The 15733-nt window shown below is 44.8% G+C and overlaps 1 protein-coding gene across 3 annotated transcripts in view; it reads left to right on the top strand.

The window, feature by feature from the left end:
• Window positions 1-2468: 2468 nt before the first annotated feature.
• RHEB (Ras homolog, mTORC1 binding) overlaps window positions 2469-15733 on the top strand; it is a 45404-nt gene continuing 32139 nt past the window's right edge. Inside the window, exons 1-4 of one of the 3 annotated variants that reach the window (XM_070516618.1) lie at window positions 14805-14914; window positions 15269-15334; window positions 15432-15547; window positions 15653-15692. In XM_070516618.1, the coding sequence (XP_070372719.1) occupies window positions 15689-15692 (4 nt within the window). In that variant the 5' untranslated portion in view covers window positions 14805-14914; window positions 15269-15334; window positions 15432-15547; window positions 15653-15688. Of the gene's footprint in view, window positions 3099-3272; window positions 3734-14804; window positions 14915-15268; window positions 15335-15431; window positions 15548-15652; window positions 15693-15733 lie in introns of those variants that run through there. The other 2 variants (XM_044765720.2, XM_044765719.2) reach the window with 2 other exon arrangements.

Raw genomic sequence — 15733 nt, 5'->3', positions numbered from 1 at the left:
TCTCCCCATTCTGGAATAAAGGAATCTTCAAAACCCCTGTGTCTGAGCTTAAAGGGTTTTAAGACAATTAGAACATTTCTTGAATGAATTTGTCCTTTACAACTGTGCTCCTTAATCTGGATTCCTAATATTCCCAGGTTAAGGCAGTGCTTTCAAACTTTTTTTTTTTTGAGGAAGATTAGCCCTGAGCTAACCGCTGCCAATCATCCTCTTTTTGCTGAGGAAGACTGGCCCTGAGCTAACATCTATGCCCATCTTCCTGTACTTCATATGTGGGATGCCTACCACAGCATGGCTCGCCAAGCAGTGCCGTGTCCGCACCCGGGATCCAAACTGGCGAACCCCGGGCCCCGGAAGCAGAATGTGTGCACTTAACTGCTGCACCACCGGGCGGCCCCTGGTTTCAAGCTTTTTGAGGCAACCCACATTAATAAATACATTTTACAATGGAACTCAGTATGATGCCAGCCCTGATATCAGTTCCCCTACATTAAACCCAGCATATATGAGTTAAAACCAAAGCACTCATTCCCTGCTTACTCCCTGGCTTCCTGGCTCCAGAATCCACTATCCACCATGGAGACAAACAGCCAAGGTTGCCCACCTGCAAATTCCCTTATCCTCCCTGTAAGCAGCCTCCCAAGGCCACACACAGGCTGGTGCGGAAGCACCCAAGGCCACAGCAGCTCCCTCCCAACCCATCCCTACAAAGAGAAACATTCCTTGCAATCTTTAAAACTCCACGCCTCCCCTCTTTCAGGGAGACGAGACAAAACGAGATGAGTTTTAGGGCTCTCTCTTATCTTCCCACTGATATCATCCAAAATAAAAACGCTTTCCTTGCCATAAACCTGGTGTTCCTGATATCTGGCCCATCTTGTGTGGCAGGTAGGGAACCTATGTTTGTAGGCGGTAACAAGTACACAATACATACATAGCACATCTATAGGTATAGACTATACACCCAACAAAAGTGTCATGAAACCATACTTCCCCTTACTATGCACAGGGTACTATTTTCTATTCTGTTCTTCTATTAAAAAAAAAAAAAACGTAACACTCACTAAGCTGATTTCACAACCCACCAGGGAGTCGAGTGCCATCAGTTCAAAATACTGTGGTAGGCGGCATCCAGATCCACAGGACAAAAATGATACATTTTTCTTGAGGGTCCATTTTAAGACCTGAAGTTTTAAAATACTTCAACTAATTATAGAGTAGAATGCAAAAATCCATTAAGATAAAACACAGAGCTTCACAGATATTTCTCACTTCCAGCTGATCGTCTGGCGCTTCAATCTGCAGACCCCCGGGATATGAACGCGCACGCATCCCCCTCTCCTAGGTGTACTTCAGCCTCACGGTGGCATGATTCTGCCTTAGCGCCACTGTTCTAACTCAACAAGGCATATTCATGGGACAGTCACCTCCGAATCTTCACACCCAGGAACCCAACCCTGCCCCTCAGCTTCCCAGGGGCTCCTTCTCTGTGCTCATTGGGAAAGGCGAAGGGCCGTGCAGCTGTCCCAATCAACCACGCAGGTGACTGTCAAACCGCCCGAGGACAACAGAGGACGCTCATAGGGGTAGCGAGGTATCTGCTTCTTTAGCAACCACCAAGGGTAAGGATATCCACCACGATGGAAAAGTATCCCTGGCTGGAAATCTCCCAGTCACGTCCTCATTGCTCAGGCCTGGGCTTTTACCTTCCTTTTGCACAACCGGGGCCTCCCGGGCTGCCGTCCCTTGCTGCACTCTAACATGGGTGCCGCAGCAATATCTCTCCCCCAGCACCACTGGGGAAAAGGGTTGTCAGTGCGCCTTTTGTGGGAAATGCACCCTTGTCCCCTTCCTGGAGAGGTCGGCCCACACCCGAGGGCGAGCCCAGCAGACTTAAATACCCCTGCCCCAAGGACGGTTCGGAGTGTTCCAGCCCACGACGGCTGGTGCTTGTCTACCGAATTAGCCACGCAACTGCTGACACTAAAGACGTGTTGACTTGCCCTGTTTCCTGTGGGGTGTGCTGGGTCCCCAAGCTGCAGAGTTGAGACGAGAACTGGGAAGGAGCACATTTTTTAATGAAATGCGTAACATTTTTAATTAATGCATATTCCATTCTTCCCACTGTCTGATACTCATGGATGACGCTTAGTTACCACCTACATCCTCAAACCCAGACTCCCCAACGCCAATATAGCAAAGGGGTTTAAAAATAAATAAATAAACTAAAAAAGAACCAGCCAACCCACAGCCCAGCCGGCAACAGCCACGCGCCTCGCGCCTTTTACGGGCTCAGCGGGCGCCAGACTACCAACCGCTCAGCGTTCCGCCAATCACCGCGCCTTCCACAGCTCGCCCCGCCCCTCACAATCACTGCTATAACCAATCACTGGGGAGCCAGCCTCTCTCCGCCCCGCCCACCCGCCCGCCCCCGAACCCTGAGACGTTCCAAGCCTTCAAACCTCACTGGCGCCCAACCGCGCGGTCGCAGCCGGATTTTATTTTTAGCTCCCGGGCGAGCAGCCCCGCCCCCGGCTCCGCCTCCTCACCGCCCCCAATGAGAGACGGAGTTTCCGTCGCGTCATCGCGCGGGCGGGCGGGAGCTGCCCAATCAGCGCTCGGGGAGGATTGGCGTAATTAAAAAGCGGCGGAAGACGGTGGGTGGGTCATGACGCAGCGAGTTTCAGTCGTGACTTTTCCTGGGGCATCTCGGCGTCCCCTCTTTTTTCCTTTGAAGTAAAACGCCGCCCGTCGCGTCTCCGTGCGTTTCGGAGGTGGGGGCGGCAGTCGCGGCTGGGGGGGCGGCGCTGACGCGGTCCGCCGGTCTTCGGTGGCGGCGGGCGGTCACGTGGGCGTGTTTGGGGGCGGGGCCGCACGGCGGTTCCGGGCGGTTGGGCGCGCGAGCGAAGAGCCCAGGCAGCCGCGCCCGCCCGCCCCGCCCCTGGATGCCGCTCTGCCCCGGCGCGGCAGCCGCCGATCGCAGCACAGGAGCCGCCGCCGCCGCCGCGGTTGATGTGGTTGGCCCGGGGCTGAGGAGGCCGCCAAGATGCCGCAGTCCAAGTCCCGGAAGATCGCGATCCTGGGCTACCGGTCTGTGGGTGAGTGGCAGGCGCCGCGCGGCCTCTTCGTGCCGGGCCCGGCCTCTCCTGGGCGCCGGGACGCCGCGGGCCCGGCCAAGTTTGGGGCCGGCGCGGCCATGTGGCGGCCGCGCGTTTCGTAACCGGCCGCCCGCCGCCGCCACCTCCATTTTGAGCGGAGGCGGCGGCGCGGCCGGGCCCGCGGGCGGCGGGGAGGGCGGCCGGGGAGCGGGGAGGCCGGGCCGGGAGGCCGCGGGCGCGCGGGGAGCCCCGGGTCCGGCCGGGCCGGGCGGCAGTGGAGGCGCTGCGCTCTGCGGGCGCCGCGGAGGGAACCGCACCTGTCTCTGCGCCTCTTCGCGGCTGGCTGGCGTGGTCCTTGCCAGCAGCCTTTCCGCCGCAGATTCAGTCAAGTCCGTGGGGTTTTAACAAAGGGAACAGCGCCTTGGCTGTTCTCTCTCCGTGGCAAAGTTCAGCATTTTACAGAAAAACAGGGACCTACAGGACGTTTGGCTGCTGAGGGCAAGTTTCCCACCGAAGAAACCCCAAAGAGCCCTCTTCGGAAGCCGCTGGATGCTGCCAGCGGCCGAAATAGGAAGGCAGAGAGAAAGGAATTTCTCATATCTCGGTGTCCTATTTTTCTTCGGGGAAAAAATAAGGTCAGGTACTTGTAACCAGGCTGTTGGAGTAATTCAAAAGTTGTGTGTGTGTTTTTTTCCCTCCCCCAAAGGTTGACATATATTTGAAACCGTTCCCGGCAGTTGCCGTTTTGCTCGGCTGGGGCGGTCTGGGGTGGGGTGGGGTGGGGTGGACAGGATCCCAGAAAACGAGTGGGAAAGCTGACCCGTTGAACTTAACCAGCTTCCGGGTGAGGCTTTGTCGCCTCTGACACCTGGAAGCCCGGGGGAATTACGCTTCTGTTTCCCTGGTGTCTGTAAGAAGTAACTGTCTAAGGAACATGTGCGCTTGGCCACCCGAGCGCGGGGAGGAGGCGAGCGCGAGGGCTCGGTGTCCGTGGTGGTCGCGGGAGGAGGGAACAGCACTTGCCGGAGGAAAGCTCGGAGCTGCGTGCCGCTCAGCCGGTGAACTCCCCCTCGCTTTCTGTGCTGCTTCCTCACCCCGGTTTTCCGCCGCGTGTGCCAGGGTCTCTGTGCTCTTTGGCCAAGATCAGCGGCAGCATGCTTACTCATCCTTTTATCATCTGTGTCAAAGTGCTCAGGCGGGGGTGTGGGGGTGGAAATCCTAAGAATGGGGAGCAAATCAGACTGAGAGACGCTTGTGCAGAGATGGTGCCTAGAGTCATAGGGGTAACTCTTGTATGGTACAGTGCCAGATCGTAGGTACCTGTTGGGGAAGGACAGGTGACAGCCTGAGCAACTGCAGCCATAAAGTAACCATGCATCAGATTGAGGCTTTTAAAGTCACTAACAGTCCACTCCCCAGATGCCCGTATGGAACCCGGCATCCAGCCTTTATTGGCAGCCTGAATCACCAAGCCCTTGCTTCTCGGTTCTTTAGTTCCTCCTTTGCATTTTGAACCGTGGGACTATGACGTGTCGTGCTCTCGAGTGAGCTCTGTCAGATACAGGGTGCCCACTAATTGAAGCTAGTCTCTGAATAATCCAGTTACAGGTGACATGTACCTGGGTGACCCGATTTCAACTCAAAAGAATGTCCCACAGATCCTCGTTTATTTACCCCTTGAAATTCTTGAGATAGTGATTCTAGTTTTCAGTAAGCAAATCTAGTGTTTTATCACTGTTTTGCTAAAGAAGGTCCTTATGTCCAGTTGAAATCTATTCTGTTTTATTTTTCTTCTAATCATCCTTCTCCTAAAGCCCTGATGTGACAGGTCACTTTTAACCTTGTCTTCACAAACGTTTAAACTTTAAACTCCTGTTAAAATACTGTGCTAAATTAGCCTCCAGTGGAATACAGAGTAAGTTCTAGTCCCTATTTGCTATACCCTCCGTATGTCATATTATTGTAGCTTCCATTTTCTCCATATATGTGTTCAAGTGTAGGGATGATTAAAGTAAAAGGTATTTTGGAGCAGTTGCATTACTCTCAATATTTGCATTTGATTTTAAAGTTGTCTATCTTTGTTATGAACCAGACACTTTTTAATTTGTGGAGTCTTTTGTTTTGCCAGCATCAAAAAAGCGAGTAATTTCCTGATTGCGTGTATTAGCCACCCTTCAGAGTATTATTCGGGATTGAGACTTCTAGGAGTTTACTGACACGTTTGCTTGCACATGGTGCTGTACTAGAGAAATTTGAGCGTGTGCGTTTCTGGGTTGTGTTAAGCTGTGATGCTAAGCTGTTGTGGCATGTTAGGCTCAGCTAGAAACCACACCTTTCTTAGAATGTTCTCTGGATTAAATATTTTCTGCCAGTTTGACTAGGAGAGTACTTGTCAGTGACACTGCCAAATCACAAACTTTATTGTAAAAGTTTGCCTTCAGATAAAACTATTAAATGCTATGATTGTTTTACTGCTTGGCTTTCAAGTTTTGTATTTTTTTAAAATATTGATAAAACTACCAGTGAGGAAAATGTAATTCTCAGGTAATTTATACAGCTTTTCTCCTGAAGTACTTTCCTCTTATTTACAATGTTAAGCTTTTAAGGACACGTCACCTGTAGGGCAGGCTGGCTTTCAGGGAGTGCCTGGTATTCATTGTTTCAGTGATGGCCACTGTACCAGCTCCCTTCCATCCGTTGTTTCTAGTACAAAGGTAACTAAACTTAACCAAGTTAAAATTGTGGTGCCAGCTAACTATGTTCAAATAAAATCTGGCACGTCTCTTACTGGAATCCTCTACAGAGAGCTTTGATAATCTAGTTTACCATTAGACCATAATCAAAAGGTTATTTGTTGTGTGTAAGTCTCTGAGGTTAACAGGAGGGACAGGATCACAGGGATGTGAAAGATCGTAAGCGAGAAAACGAAGCCGCTCTGTGGCTTGGTAAAAGGCCGTCCAGCAGAAGTAACTCAACTTAGTACCTTGTGAGAATGTTTTAGGTAGTAAGGAAGATGCATCCTTTGACTTGGATACTTAATAGGTAAAGATGTCATTAAATTTGTTCCCAATACAATACAGTCTCGTTGTATTCTGATTTAGTGTCTATTTTTAAATTATCCTGTCCCTTTCTGAGGCATTTCATTGAAAATTTAAAGGTAAAACATTGTTTGCCATATATAAAATTTATTAGTATGTGAAACTGTGTTCAGGTGCTTAGTAACATTTTGAGGTTGTGTACTTGTGGGTGGGGGTAGTCCTGTAATGGTCACCTTGTGTTGAAGCTTGAAATTAACTTGTTTTCAGCGTCATTTATTGTTCTGTACAAGAGAATAATCAGAGCCCGCATTTGTGATTATGACTTTCTAGTGCCAAATGTTATTTTGACGTTCTTGTGGCTTATATCTATCCATACTTACCTTGATCACTCTAAAAAGGAACTCTGTACCCACTGGCTGGGACTCCCCATCCTTCCCTCACCTCAGGCCCTGGCACCCACTTAACTGCTTTCTGTTTCTATGGATTTCCCTATTCTGGACATTTCATATAAATGGAATCAGACACACTTGATCCTATGTGACTGGCATCTTTCAGTTAACATAAATATTTTCAAGATTCATCCATGTTATAGCATGTATCAGTAATTCATTCCTTTTTGTTACCAAATAATATTTTGTTATTTGAATATGCCACATTTTATGTACACATTTGTCAATTGATGGACATGTGGGTTGTTTCTACGTTTTGACTTATGGATAAAGCTGTTATGAACATTCTTGGTCAAGTTTTTGTGTAGACATGTTTTCATTTTTCTTGGGTATATTCCTAGGAGTGGAATTGCTGGGTCATATGGTAACTTTATGTTTAACATTTTGAGGAACTGTCAATCTGTTTTCCAAAGCAGCTGCACCATTTTGTATCCCTATCAACAGTTGAAATTGGCTTCAGTTTCTCCACATCCTCACCCATATTTGTTATTGTGTCTGATTTTAGCTATCTTTATGGGTGTGAAGTGCTATCTTACATGATTTGCAAGTACTTTCTTCCATTCTGTGGGTTGTCTTTTCATTTCTTCATGGTATCCTTTGAAACAAAAAGTTTTAAATTTTGACAAAGTCCATTTTATCTGTTTTCTCTTTTGTCACTTGTGTTTTTTAGTGTCATACCTAGGAAACCATTGTGTAATCCAAGGACATGTAGATTTACTACTATATTTTCTTCTGAACATTTTATTCTTTTACAGTTGTATCTATGATCTATTCAGAGTTACTTTTTGTATATGGTGGGAGATAGGGGTGCAACTTCATTCTTTTTTTGTGTGTGAGGAAGATTGGCTCTGAGCTAATTCTGTTGCCAATCGTCTGTTTGCTTGAGGAAGATTGTCACTGAGCTAACATCTGTGCCAGTCTTCCTCTATTTTATGTGGGACGCTGCCACAGCATGGCTTGACAGGCGGTGCTAGGTCCATGGCTGAGATCCAAACCTGTGAACCCCAGGCCCCCAAAGCAGAGAGTGTGAACTTAACCACTACACCACTGGGCCAGCCCCACACCTTCATTCTTTTGCATGTAGATAGCAAGTTATCCCAGCATGTTTTGTTGAAAGACTGTTCTTTCCTCAGTGAATTGTCAAAAACCAAGTAACTATAAATATAAGGGTTTATTTCTGGACTTGCTTCCTTTGATCTCTCTGTCTGTCTTTATGCCAGTATCACAGTGTCTTGATTACTGTAGCTTTGTAGAAAGTTTCAAAATAGGGAAGTGTGAGTCCTCTGACTTTTCAAGATTGTTTTGGCTATTCTGCATCCCTTGCATTTCCTTGTGAATTTTAGGACTAGCTTATCAATTTCTGCAAAAAAAAAAAAAAAAAAAAAAGCAACTGGGTTTTCATAGGATCTTTTGCAGTTTTGCAAGTATCTTTAAATGTCTGGTCTAAAAAACAACTGAATACTGATATCCGCTTCTGAATTCATTCCGTTGCAGTACGTTACTCTAATGAAGTACGAATATGAAGGAAATCTGGCCTTGCACAGATACATAGTTGGGAAAGGGAGGAGTATTTGAATAACTTTTTCAGATAATTGTGGATATTCTTTGATACTCGCCAAAACTCCATAGGTGGTTGTTTCTTAGAGGTTATTGTGACGTGCAGTCTGAAATCATGGATGACTTTTGTCTGCTGTTACATGTAACTCCATTGATTTGCTTTGCACTTTGAATGGATCTTCTACGCGCGCCTCATTTTATAACTTCATGCATCGGTCATTTGGAAAATACGTATTAGTTCACTGTTACACAGATTCTTCCACATTTTGACATATTTCAATATACAAATACTTTTTTAAAATCACATTTTTAATATCACCACCAGTTTCAACAATTTAAATATTGGGAAGCTGTTAAGCTCTCCATGAGTAATGCAGGTTTTCCGAAGTGTTAATTCCCTCTTCAGAGTTTGAATTTGATCATTGGGAAGGTCCTGCCAGTTTTTCTTGAAGTGACAATCTCATTTCCAAGAAAATGTCTGTCAGATATCCACATTTGAAATAATGATAGTTTGTTGGTCATTCTTGCAAGTAAAAGTGGTGTTCTGTGATGACAGTGCTGCTTCAGAGCGCTTCCCAAACAGCTGCGCACATGCTGCTCCTCGAGCCAGCCGTCGTCCTTCAGTGTGCAGCAGGAGCGCTGTGCGTGTCCAGCCCATTGTGTCATGCCGAATACCAAGAAGACAAGTACTTAAGGGTCAGATTTAATACAATTAATCATTCTTACTGCTTCAAGGACACTGTTAAATGAAAATGACTTTTTTTTTTTTTTTTTACTGTGGGTTCCTCTTGATGAAGAATACAATGACTTTTCACCACAGTTTGTAACCACTGTCTTGATCCGTGCTAAGGGATACCAAGCTAGTAGCTTACCTACTGTTGCTTTTGCAAATTAGTGCTGATGTGAACATGATGAAAAAAGCAAATATCTTAGTATTGTTTTGAAAATAGTTTTGACCTGATGAACCCCCTGAAAAGCTCTCAGGGGACCCCTGGATTTTCACAGTCTGCCCTTTGATAACCACTGAACTATGGTATGCAGAATCTTGCTAGACTGCTGCTCGCTGTTATGCAGAATTGCAACCAGAGTGGCTGCATCCTAGATACTGTTCAAGGGGATGTGGTTACTGCAGTCTTAGAGCAGCCTTCCAGGGGAGGCCCTGTAGCGTTGTAAGAGACAGGGATGGCGAGGCAGGAAAGAACTTGGCAAGCGTGCGAACGGAAGGAAGCGGGGGTGGCTGGAACATCCTGAGCGGGGAGTAGGAAAGGAAGTTGGAAAGGTAGTCAGGAGCCGCATTATGCAGGGCCCTGCAGGAACAGTAGGGAGTCCTTCCTTCTGAGTAATAAGCAGTGAGTTCCTAAAGCAGGGAGAGGTAGGGGATCGAAATGCCAGTTGACTTGGCCTGATTTTGGTGCCATTTGGGGTGAGTTGTTTTTTGACCTAGTGAAATAGTGAGTGAGGCTCCCAAAAATTAATAAAAATTGGCAAGGGTGGCAGCATGCCAGGACCTATATACAAATAATGTGGTTTTCACCTACAGGTATCATGATGAAGGGGGGGTTTACATAAATAAAAGCCTACTTTATCACAAAATGAGAAACAGCCACCTCTACCTGTGATTATGAAGTCAAAAATCTGCAACACTTTCCTTAGTTTAGAATCTAGAACAGCTTTACGACATTGTCTGTGAGTGGATTGTGCTTAGTTATTTGAATAAATCAGAACTGACCTTGGGCAGGATTGTGCAGGTTAAAGCATTACGAAATATTTAGTGATCACACTTGAGAGAACCCTTTATTCTTCATTCTAGTTGATTACGAAGTACCACAGTAAGTCTTAACAGTTGATAGAGTACTCAGTCTGGCTTAAACTGCTAACTGTCAGAATGCAAACTTCTGGGTACCTTGAAAGTGAATTGCTTGATTGATTTAGAAATATAATTTAACGTCTCAAACACTGAGGTTCTGGATACTATTTTAGTATTTTACTATTCTTAAATGTATATATTAGGCTTCTGATAAAAGAGTTCCACGTAGGATGTCAGAATTTGAAGTCTGAGTTGGTATTACTGTAGAACGAAAGTGCTAGAAACCTCGTCTTTCACTTCGTGGGCAGGTGAAAGAAAGCAGGGCGGGTTAAGGACCTGATACAATTAACGCCTCCACATCCTTGGTTGGTTGTTATGTGGTGTCAGAAGGAGAAAGTGATTGAGTTCCCCGCTACCTCCCTGCTCCCCTTCCCCCATTTCTCTTTTTGTTGTGCTTGCTTGCTTGCAGAAAGAATTCTTAGGAACTTTTGAAACAGAAATTGGTATTTTAACAAGATACCTGATCCTGATATTTGCAACATTAAAGGTAGAATGTTAACTCCATGATAGCATGGTAAATAGTTTGTGAACATAGAGATGAAAATCCTGACTTTCACAGTTATAATATAGTTTTATGAAAAGAAAATGCTTTTCTAAGATTTGTATGTCTTAGATATAAATGCATCTGGCTGATATTTTGCTTGTTTTCAAATCTAAATCACGTTTGGAATTTCTTTTAAAGAGAATATTTTAAAATACGTGTTCTCTTTATTCTTGATAATGACTTGTATGAGTGACTGAATAAAAACCTAAATAGCAAAATTCAACCATGGCAGCTAACATCAAAATGGAGGAGGGTTCAAAATGACCTTGGCAGACTGTACACACCAAGGTAAGTATGACACTCCATTGGCTGGAGTGAAAGTGGGAAAACACTATGGAATTTCCAGTCCGTCTGCTAGGAAATAACTAGATGTAGCATGGTGAAGTTCTGACCTGGCCTGTATGGCCTGGACTACAGCAGGGGCAGGGGTTCCTGATACTGAGATAAGAGAGCTGTGCAAAGAATTCAGACCAGAACATCACTGAGGTGGCTCCTGGAGGAAAGAAGGACCACAAAAATGCAGGCCACAAATGTAAAGTCTTGTGTTTACGTTTCAGAAAAAAGTCTGTGTGCATACAGCTTGAGAGACTGGGTTAATTTTCTAGGCATTTGAGTTGACCGTGTTCTTATCGTGAGCCAGCGGAGCTCTGAACCACAGGTAGAGCGTTCTCTTCGGTTCTGGGTGTCACGTGTTGAGGAGCATTGCCAGCTCAGCATAGTGGTTCTTAACGTAGAGTTCATGAGCTTTCTCCGAGATTGTGTGCATATTTTTCTCGGGAAAGGGTTCAGAGGTTTTATTAGCTGTCCAGAGGATTTCTGTCCCCCAAAAGATTGAATTGCTAAGATGACTGATTGAAGAGGACAGTGTTTGTGGGTAAGTGTCACATGTTATTCAAACAGGTATTCATTAAATGTTTGAATAAACTAAGTCCCTACTATGCCCGTCGTTGTGTGCTTAGTCACAAAGGCTAGGGCAGCCTGATCCCTGCCCTCAGGGAACTTCAGTCTAGCGAGGGAACCACAGAAAACAGTTACTGCTACTATAATAGTTGGTGTTTTTAAAGCATTTATTGGTGTGTGTATGCCCTCTTGAAAGTTTTAGACTTTCTCTCGAAACAGTGGAAAGTCAGTGCAGAGTTTTAAGCAATAAATGAGATCATCTTCTAGACGAGGATTAGCAAACTTTTTCTGTGAAAGCCCAGATAGTAAATAGCTGAGGCTTTGTAGGCCACGTGCCCTCTGTTGCAACTACTCACTTCTGCCTTTTGTAGCACACAAGTAGCTATAGACAATACATAAACAAGTATATGTGGCTGTGTGCCGATAAAACTTTATTTATGGACACTGACATTAAGATTTCATCTAAGCCACATGTCATGAAATATTGATTTTTTTTTTCAACCATTTAAAGATGTGAAAACCATTCTTAGCTCATAGGCTGAACAAAAACAGACTGTGGGCCAAATTTGTTCCCTGGTCTGTAGTGTGCCAATCCTGTTTTATGTCCTCAAGAAGATCCGTCTCACTGCTCTGTGAAGTGGATGAGGGCAGGCAGGGAATTGCACTGGGAAAACCAGCCATGCATTGAAGTTCACCAGCCAAAGTATCACGGACTAGGGTAGCGCAGGCGGGATGAAGAGGAGAAAGGTTTGAGACATAATCAGAGGAAGAATTGACAAGACTGTGATGTGGGAGATGTTAAGGATAAACCTTCAGGTTGTTAGCATGAGTGCCTGAGTGGGTAATGGTGCCACTGGTTAAAATGAGAAATGGTAGAACGGGACCAGGATTTGGGGATGGACAAGATTCATTTGCACACCTACCAGATCCACATGCTTGCTTGCTGACTGCAAGGCCCTACCAGGGACCCGCACCATTCCCATGGTTCAAGAGACGGGTGGCTGCGCCTGCAACTGGGATTCTGAGGGTTCTGCTGCTCCTGGGTCCTCATGTCACCTGAGCGTATGCCCCAGCATACCCTCATACTGCTCGGTGGTTTCCCTGTTGCCTTGGAAACAGAGGAAATTGCAAGATCCACTTGGCCCCACACACTCATGCTGCTCGCTCCACCAGGCGCTGAGGATTGGAGTCCAACTACAAGGATTTCTGTCTTTCCTGCTTTTGGGGGTGGGGGTGGGCTCCATCTCTAGACCTTTTCATTCTGTATAACTGCTACCAAAATGTGTGAATAGGTTTTAGATAGTGTTCTTAATCTGACCGCGTTTCTGGGTAAGCATTATCCTAAAAAAAATGGGACTGTATACAGAATGAACAAACCTTCCGTTGCTTAGACCTCCATGGCAGTCTCTCTGATAAGCAGCTAAGTTTATACAAGAAGGTGTTCCTCTTCCCTTAACCTGTGGTATAGGGCAGCATTGTCCGATAGAAATATGATGTAAGCCACATCTGGAATTTTAAATTGCCCAGTAGCCACATTAAACAAGTAAAAAGAAACAGGTGAAATTAATTTAATAATATATTTAATTTAGCCCAGTATGTCCAAAATGTTATTATTTCAATATGTATTGGATATTGTTGATGTTCTTACTTTTTTTCATGCTAAGTTTTCACAATCTTGTGTCTGTTTTACACTATATATGACACATCTCGGTTAGGACTAACCACGTTTCGAATGTTCAGTATCCACCATGGCTACTGGCTGTGCGCTATCGGACAGCACAGGTATAGTGAGGAATGAATTGGTGTTCGTAAATTCAGTCAATGCAGGTTTTTTAAGAACTTTTGAAGAATAATCATTATTAATAACCGTTCATGCAGACCAATGAATGTGCTTTATTTTATGTCTCATTTCATTTTCCTAGTTTTTGTTATTACTTGTTTTGATCAGTCTTAAACTTCACGCTCTTTAATATGTTAAAGATCGTGTTATAATTTGAGAATTTATCTCATTTGCTTTTCTCTAACTCTTTCCCACCCTGACACCCAGCCTTCTTCCAAATTTGGGCCACAAATCTAGCAAAATTCATTCTTCATTGTTGCCACACATTAATTTCCTGCACGTATTCGGGTCTGTCCCCCTGCCATCCAACTCGGTGTTCCCTCTAAATCATCCTATAGAGATGAATATTCTATTTTTAAAATATTTAGGCTAACAGTTCCATGGCCTTTCTTGGCAGTACTTAGTTTTTCTCCTTTTAGTTTAATAACCTGACGGTTAATAAAATTATTTATGTAACTCGAATCTTCATACTGTAATATAAACTTATTTCTCTTATTCTCCTCAGTGGAGTATATCTGGTAGCATACTTAGCAATAATAAGCACCCAGTAAGTATTTGAATGAGTAATAATTTTGTGAACTAGTTTTACTTGGTTATTCTCTGTCTTGTCTTTGTCATAATGATAATTACACCTTAATTTTTTTCTCTCCTAGCATCTATTTTTAAAAAATTGGGAAGGGGGTGTGAGAAAGAATAAGATGATGTCAACCCTGCTTAACTCATAGGACAAGTGAGATAATTCGTGTGAAAATGTTTTGTAAACCCTTAAAACAGTATCTCACTTGTAGGTTCTGGTGAATAATTAAAATTTGGATTCTCTGCATCACATGCCCTCATCTGACTCTGTATGTGAGGGAGACGTGGGGATGGGTACTCGTAGCAGAACCGCCGCGAGCACTTCTGCAGAACACACAGGAACTCCTTATGCGCCCCTTTTGAAGTGAGAATGGTGAGCTAAGTGTATTTTTTCAAGAGGCTTCCTTGGTGACCCTGATATATGTATGTATGACCCCGCCCGTCAAAAAAGTGACAGCGACTACTGCTACTCTTGATGGAACTACGCATTTTTTTTTTACTGAAGTGGGTGCAGTACTTTAATCCTGTGATTAGCATCATGTCTCGTGTAAGGAACACACTAAGAGCTTCCTCCAGTTCCTCCTAGCCCTTCTAACGATGGTGTCTTCAGGTTGCAGTCCTCTTACCACCCCAGGTGATTGTGCATTTTGCAAACCTGGTCTGTTTTATTGACGTCAGCTCTGTTGGTGGATCCCAGAGAAGCACCTTCCTGGGAGTCCTGCCCTGGCCCTGTGGCACTCTCGAACCAGCAGAATGCTGCGGAGATGGTGGCGTGCCTGTGCCAGGCTTTACGCCTTAAAGAGTCGGCAGCCTCTGCTTTTTGTTCTCTGGAGCCCCGGGTAGCATGCAGGAGAGGCCTTAGGAGAGGACACGTGGGAAGAGAGAAGGTCCAGCTGTCCCAGCTGAGCCTAGCCCCCCCGCCCCCCCCAGCTAGGGCAGCCGAGGAGTGACTACAAGGCCAACAGAGGACCCAGCTGAGCCCAGCCTCGATGGAAGAGTTGTGAACAGAGGAGATGGCTGCTGGTTTCAGCCCCTGAGTTTTGAGGTGATTTGTTATCCGCAGTGGGTAACTGAACAGTCAGTAATTTTCTGCTTTAGCTGGGCATATGTGCACTTTTCTGTTTATTGGTTTTCTTATGGTGTTATTTAGAGGCTTTAGCTGAAGTAGTTGTTACTCTGTCATTTTCTTAGATTTCAGATTAATTTATTAGATATAATTATTAGAATGTGTTTTTCTTCTAAGCTGATTATTTTTGTTTGAAGAGCAGTTGCTAATAGTAGTACTAATAATAATGACATTTGTTGAGGACTTAGTGCATGCCGGATATGCTACATGTATTTTCATCTAACCCTCACTGCCACCTGTGTCTGATACTGTTATCGTCTCCATTTTACAAAGGAAGAAACGGGTTTGGGAAAACTGCCTGCAGTCACGGAGCTAATAATCACCATCCCACTCTACTTAGTAAGAAATAGTGTCTTGTCTTCCCCTTTTTTATACCTTTTTTAAAGTCAACTTTTGTTGTGGTATAGTTTACCTATAATGAAGTATTCATTTTAAGAGTGAAGTTAGATGAGTTTTGATAGATTTGTTCACCTGTGTAACCACCACTCCAATCAAAATAGAAGACATTTTCATCATCCCAAAAAGTTCCCTCACACCTCACCTGCTCTGCCAGTAAGCACCCATCTGGTTTCCATCACTGTGGATTAGTTTTTCTTGTAAAATTTCACATAAATAGAATCATACAGTAAATACTCTTTTTTGTCTGGCTTCTTTCAGGAAACATGGTGTTTTTGAGAGTCATTTGGTTGTCATATGTGTAAGTAGTTTCTTTATTTTTTTTTGAGGAAGATTAGCCCT

Source organism: Equus asinus, chromosome 1, assembly GCF_041296235.1.
Source record: "Equus asinus isolate D_3611 breed Donkey chromosome 1, EquAss-T2T_v2, whole genome shotgun sequence".
Lineage (NCBI taxonomy): Eukaryota > Metazoa > Chordata > Mammalia > Perissodactyla > Equidae > Equus > Equus asinus.
Note: the sequence above shows the minus strand (reverse complement) of the source record. Positions and strands in the feature narration are given on the sequence as shown.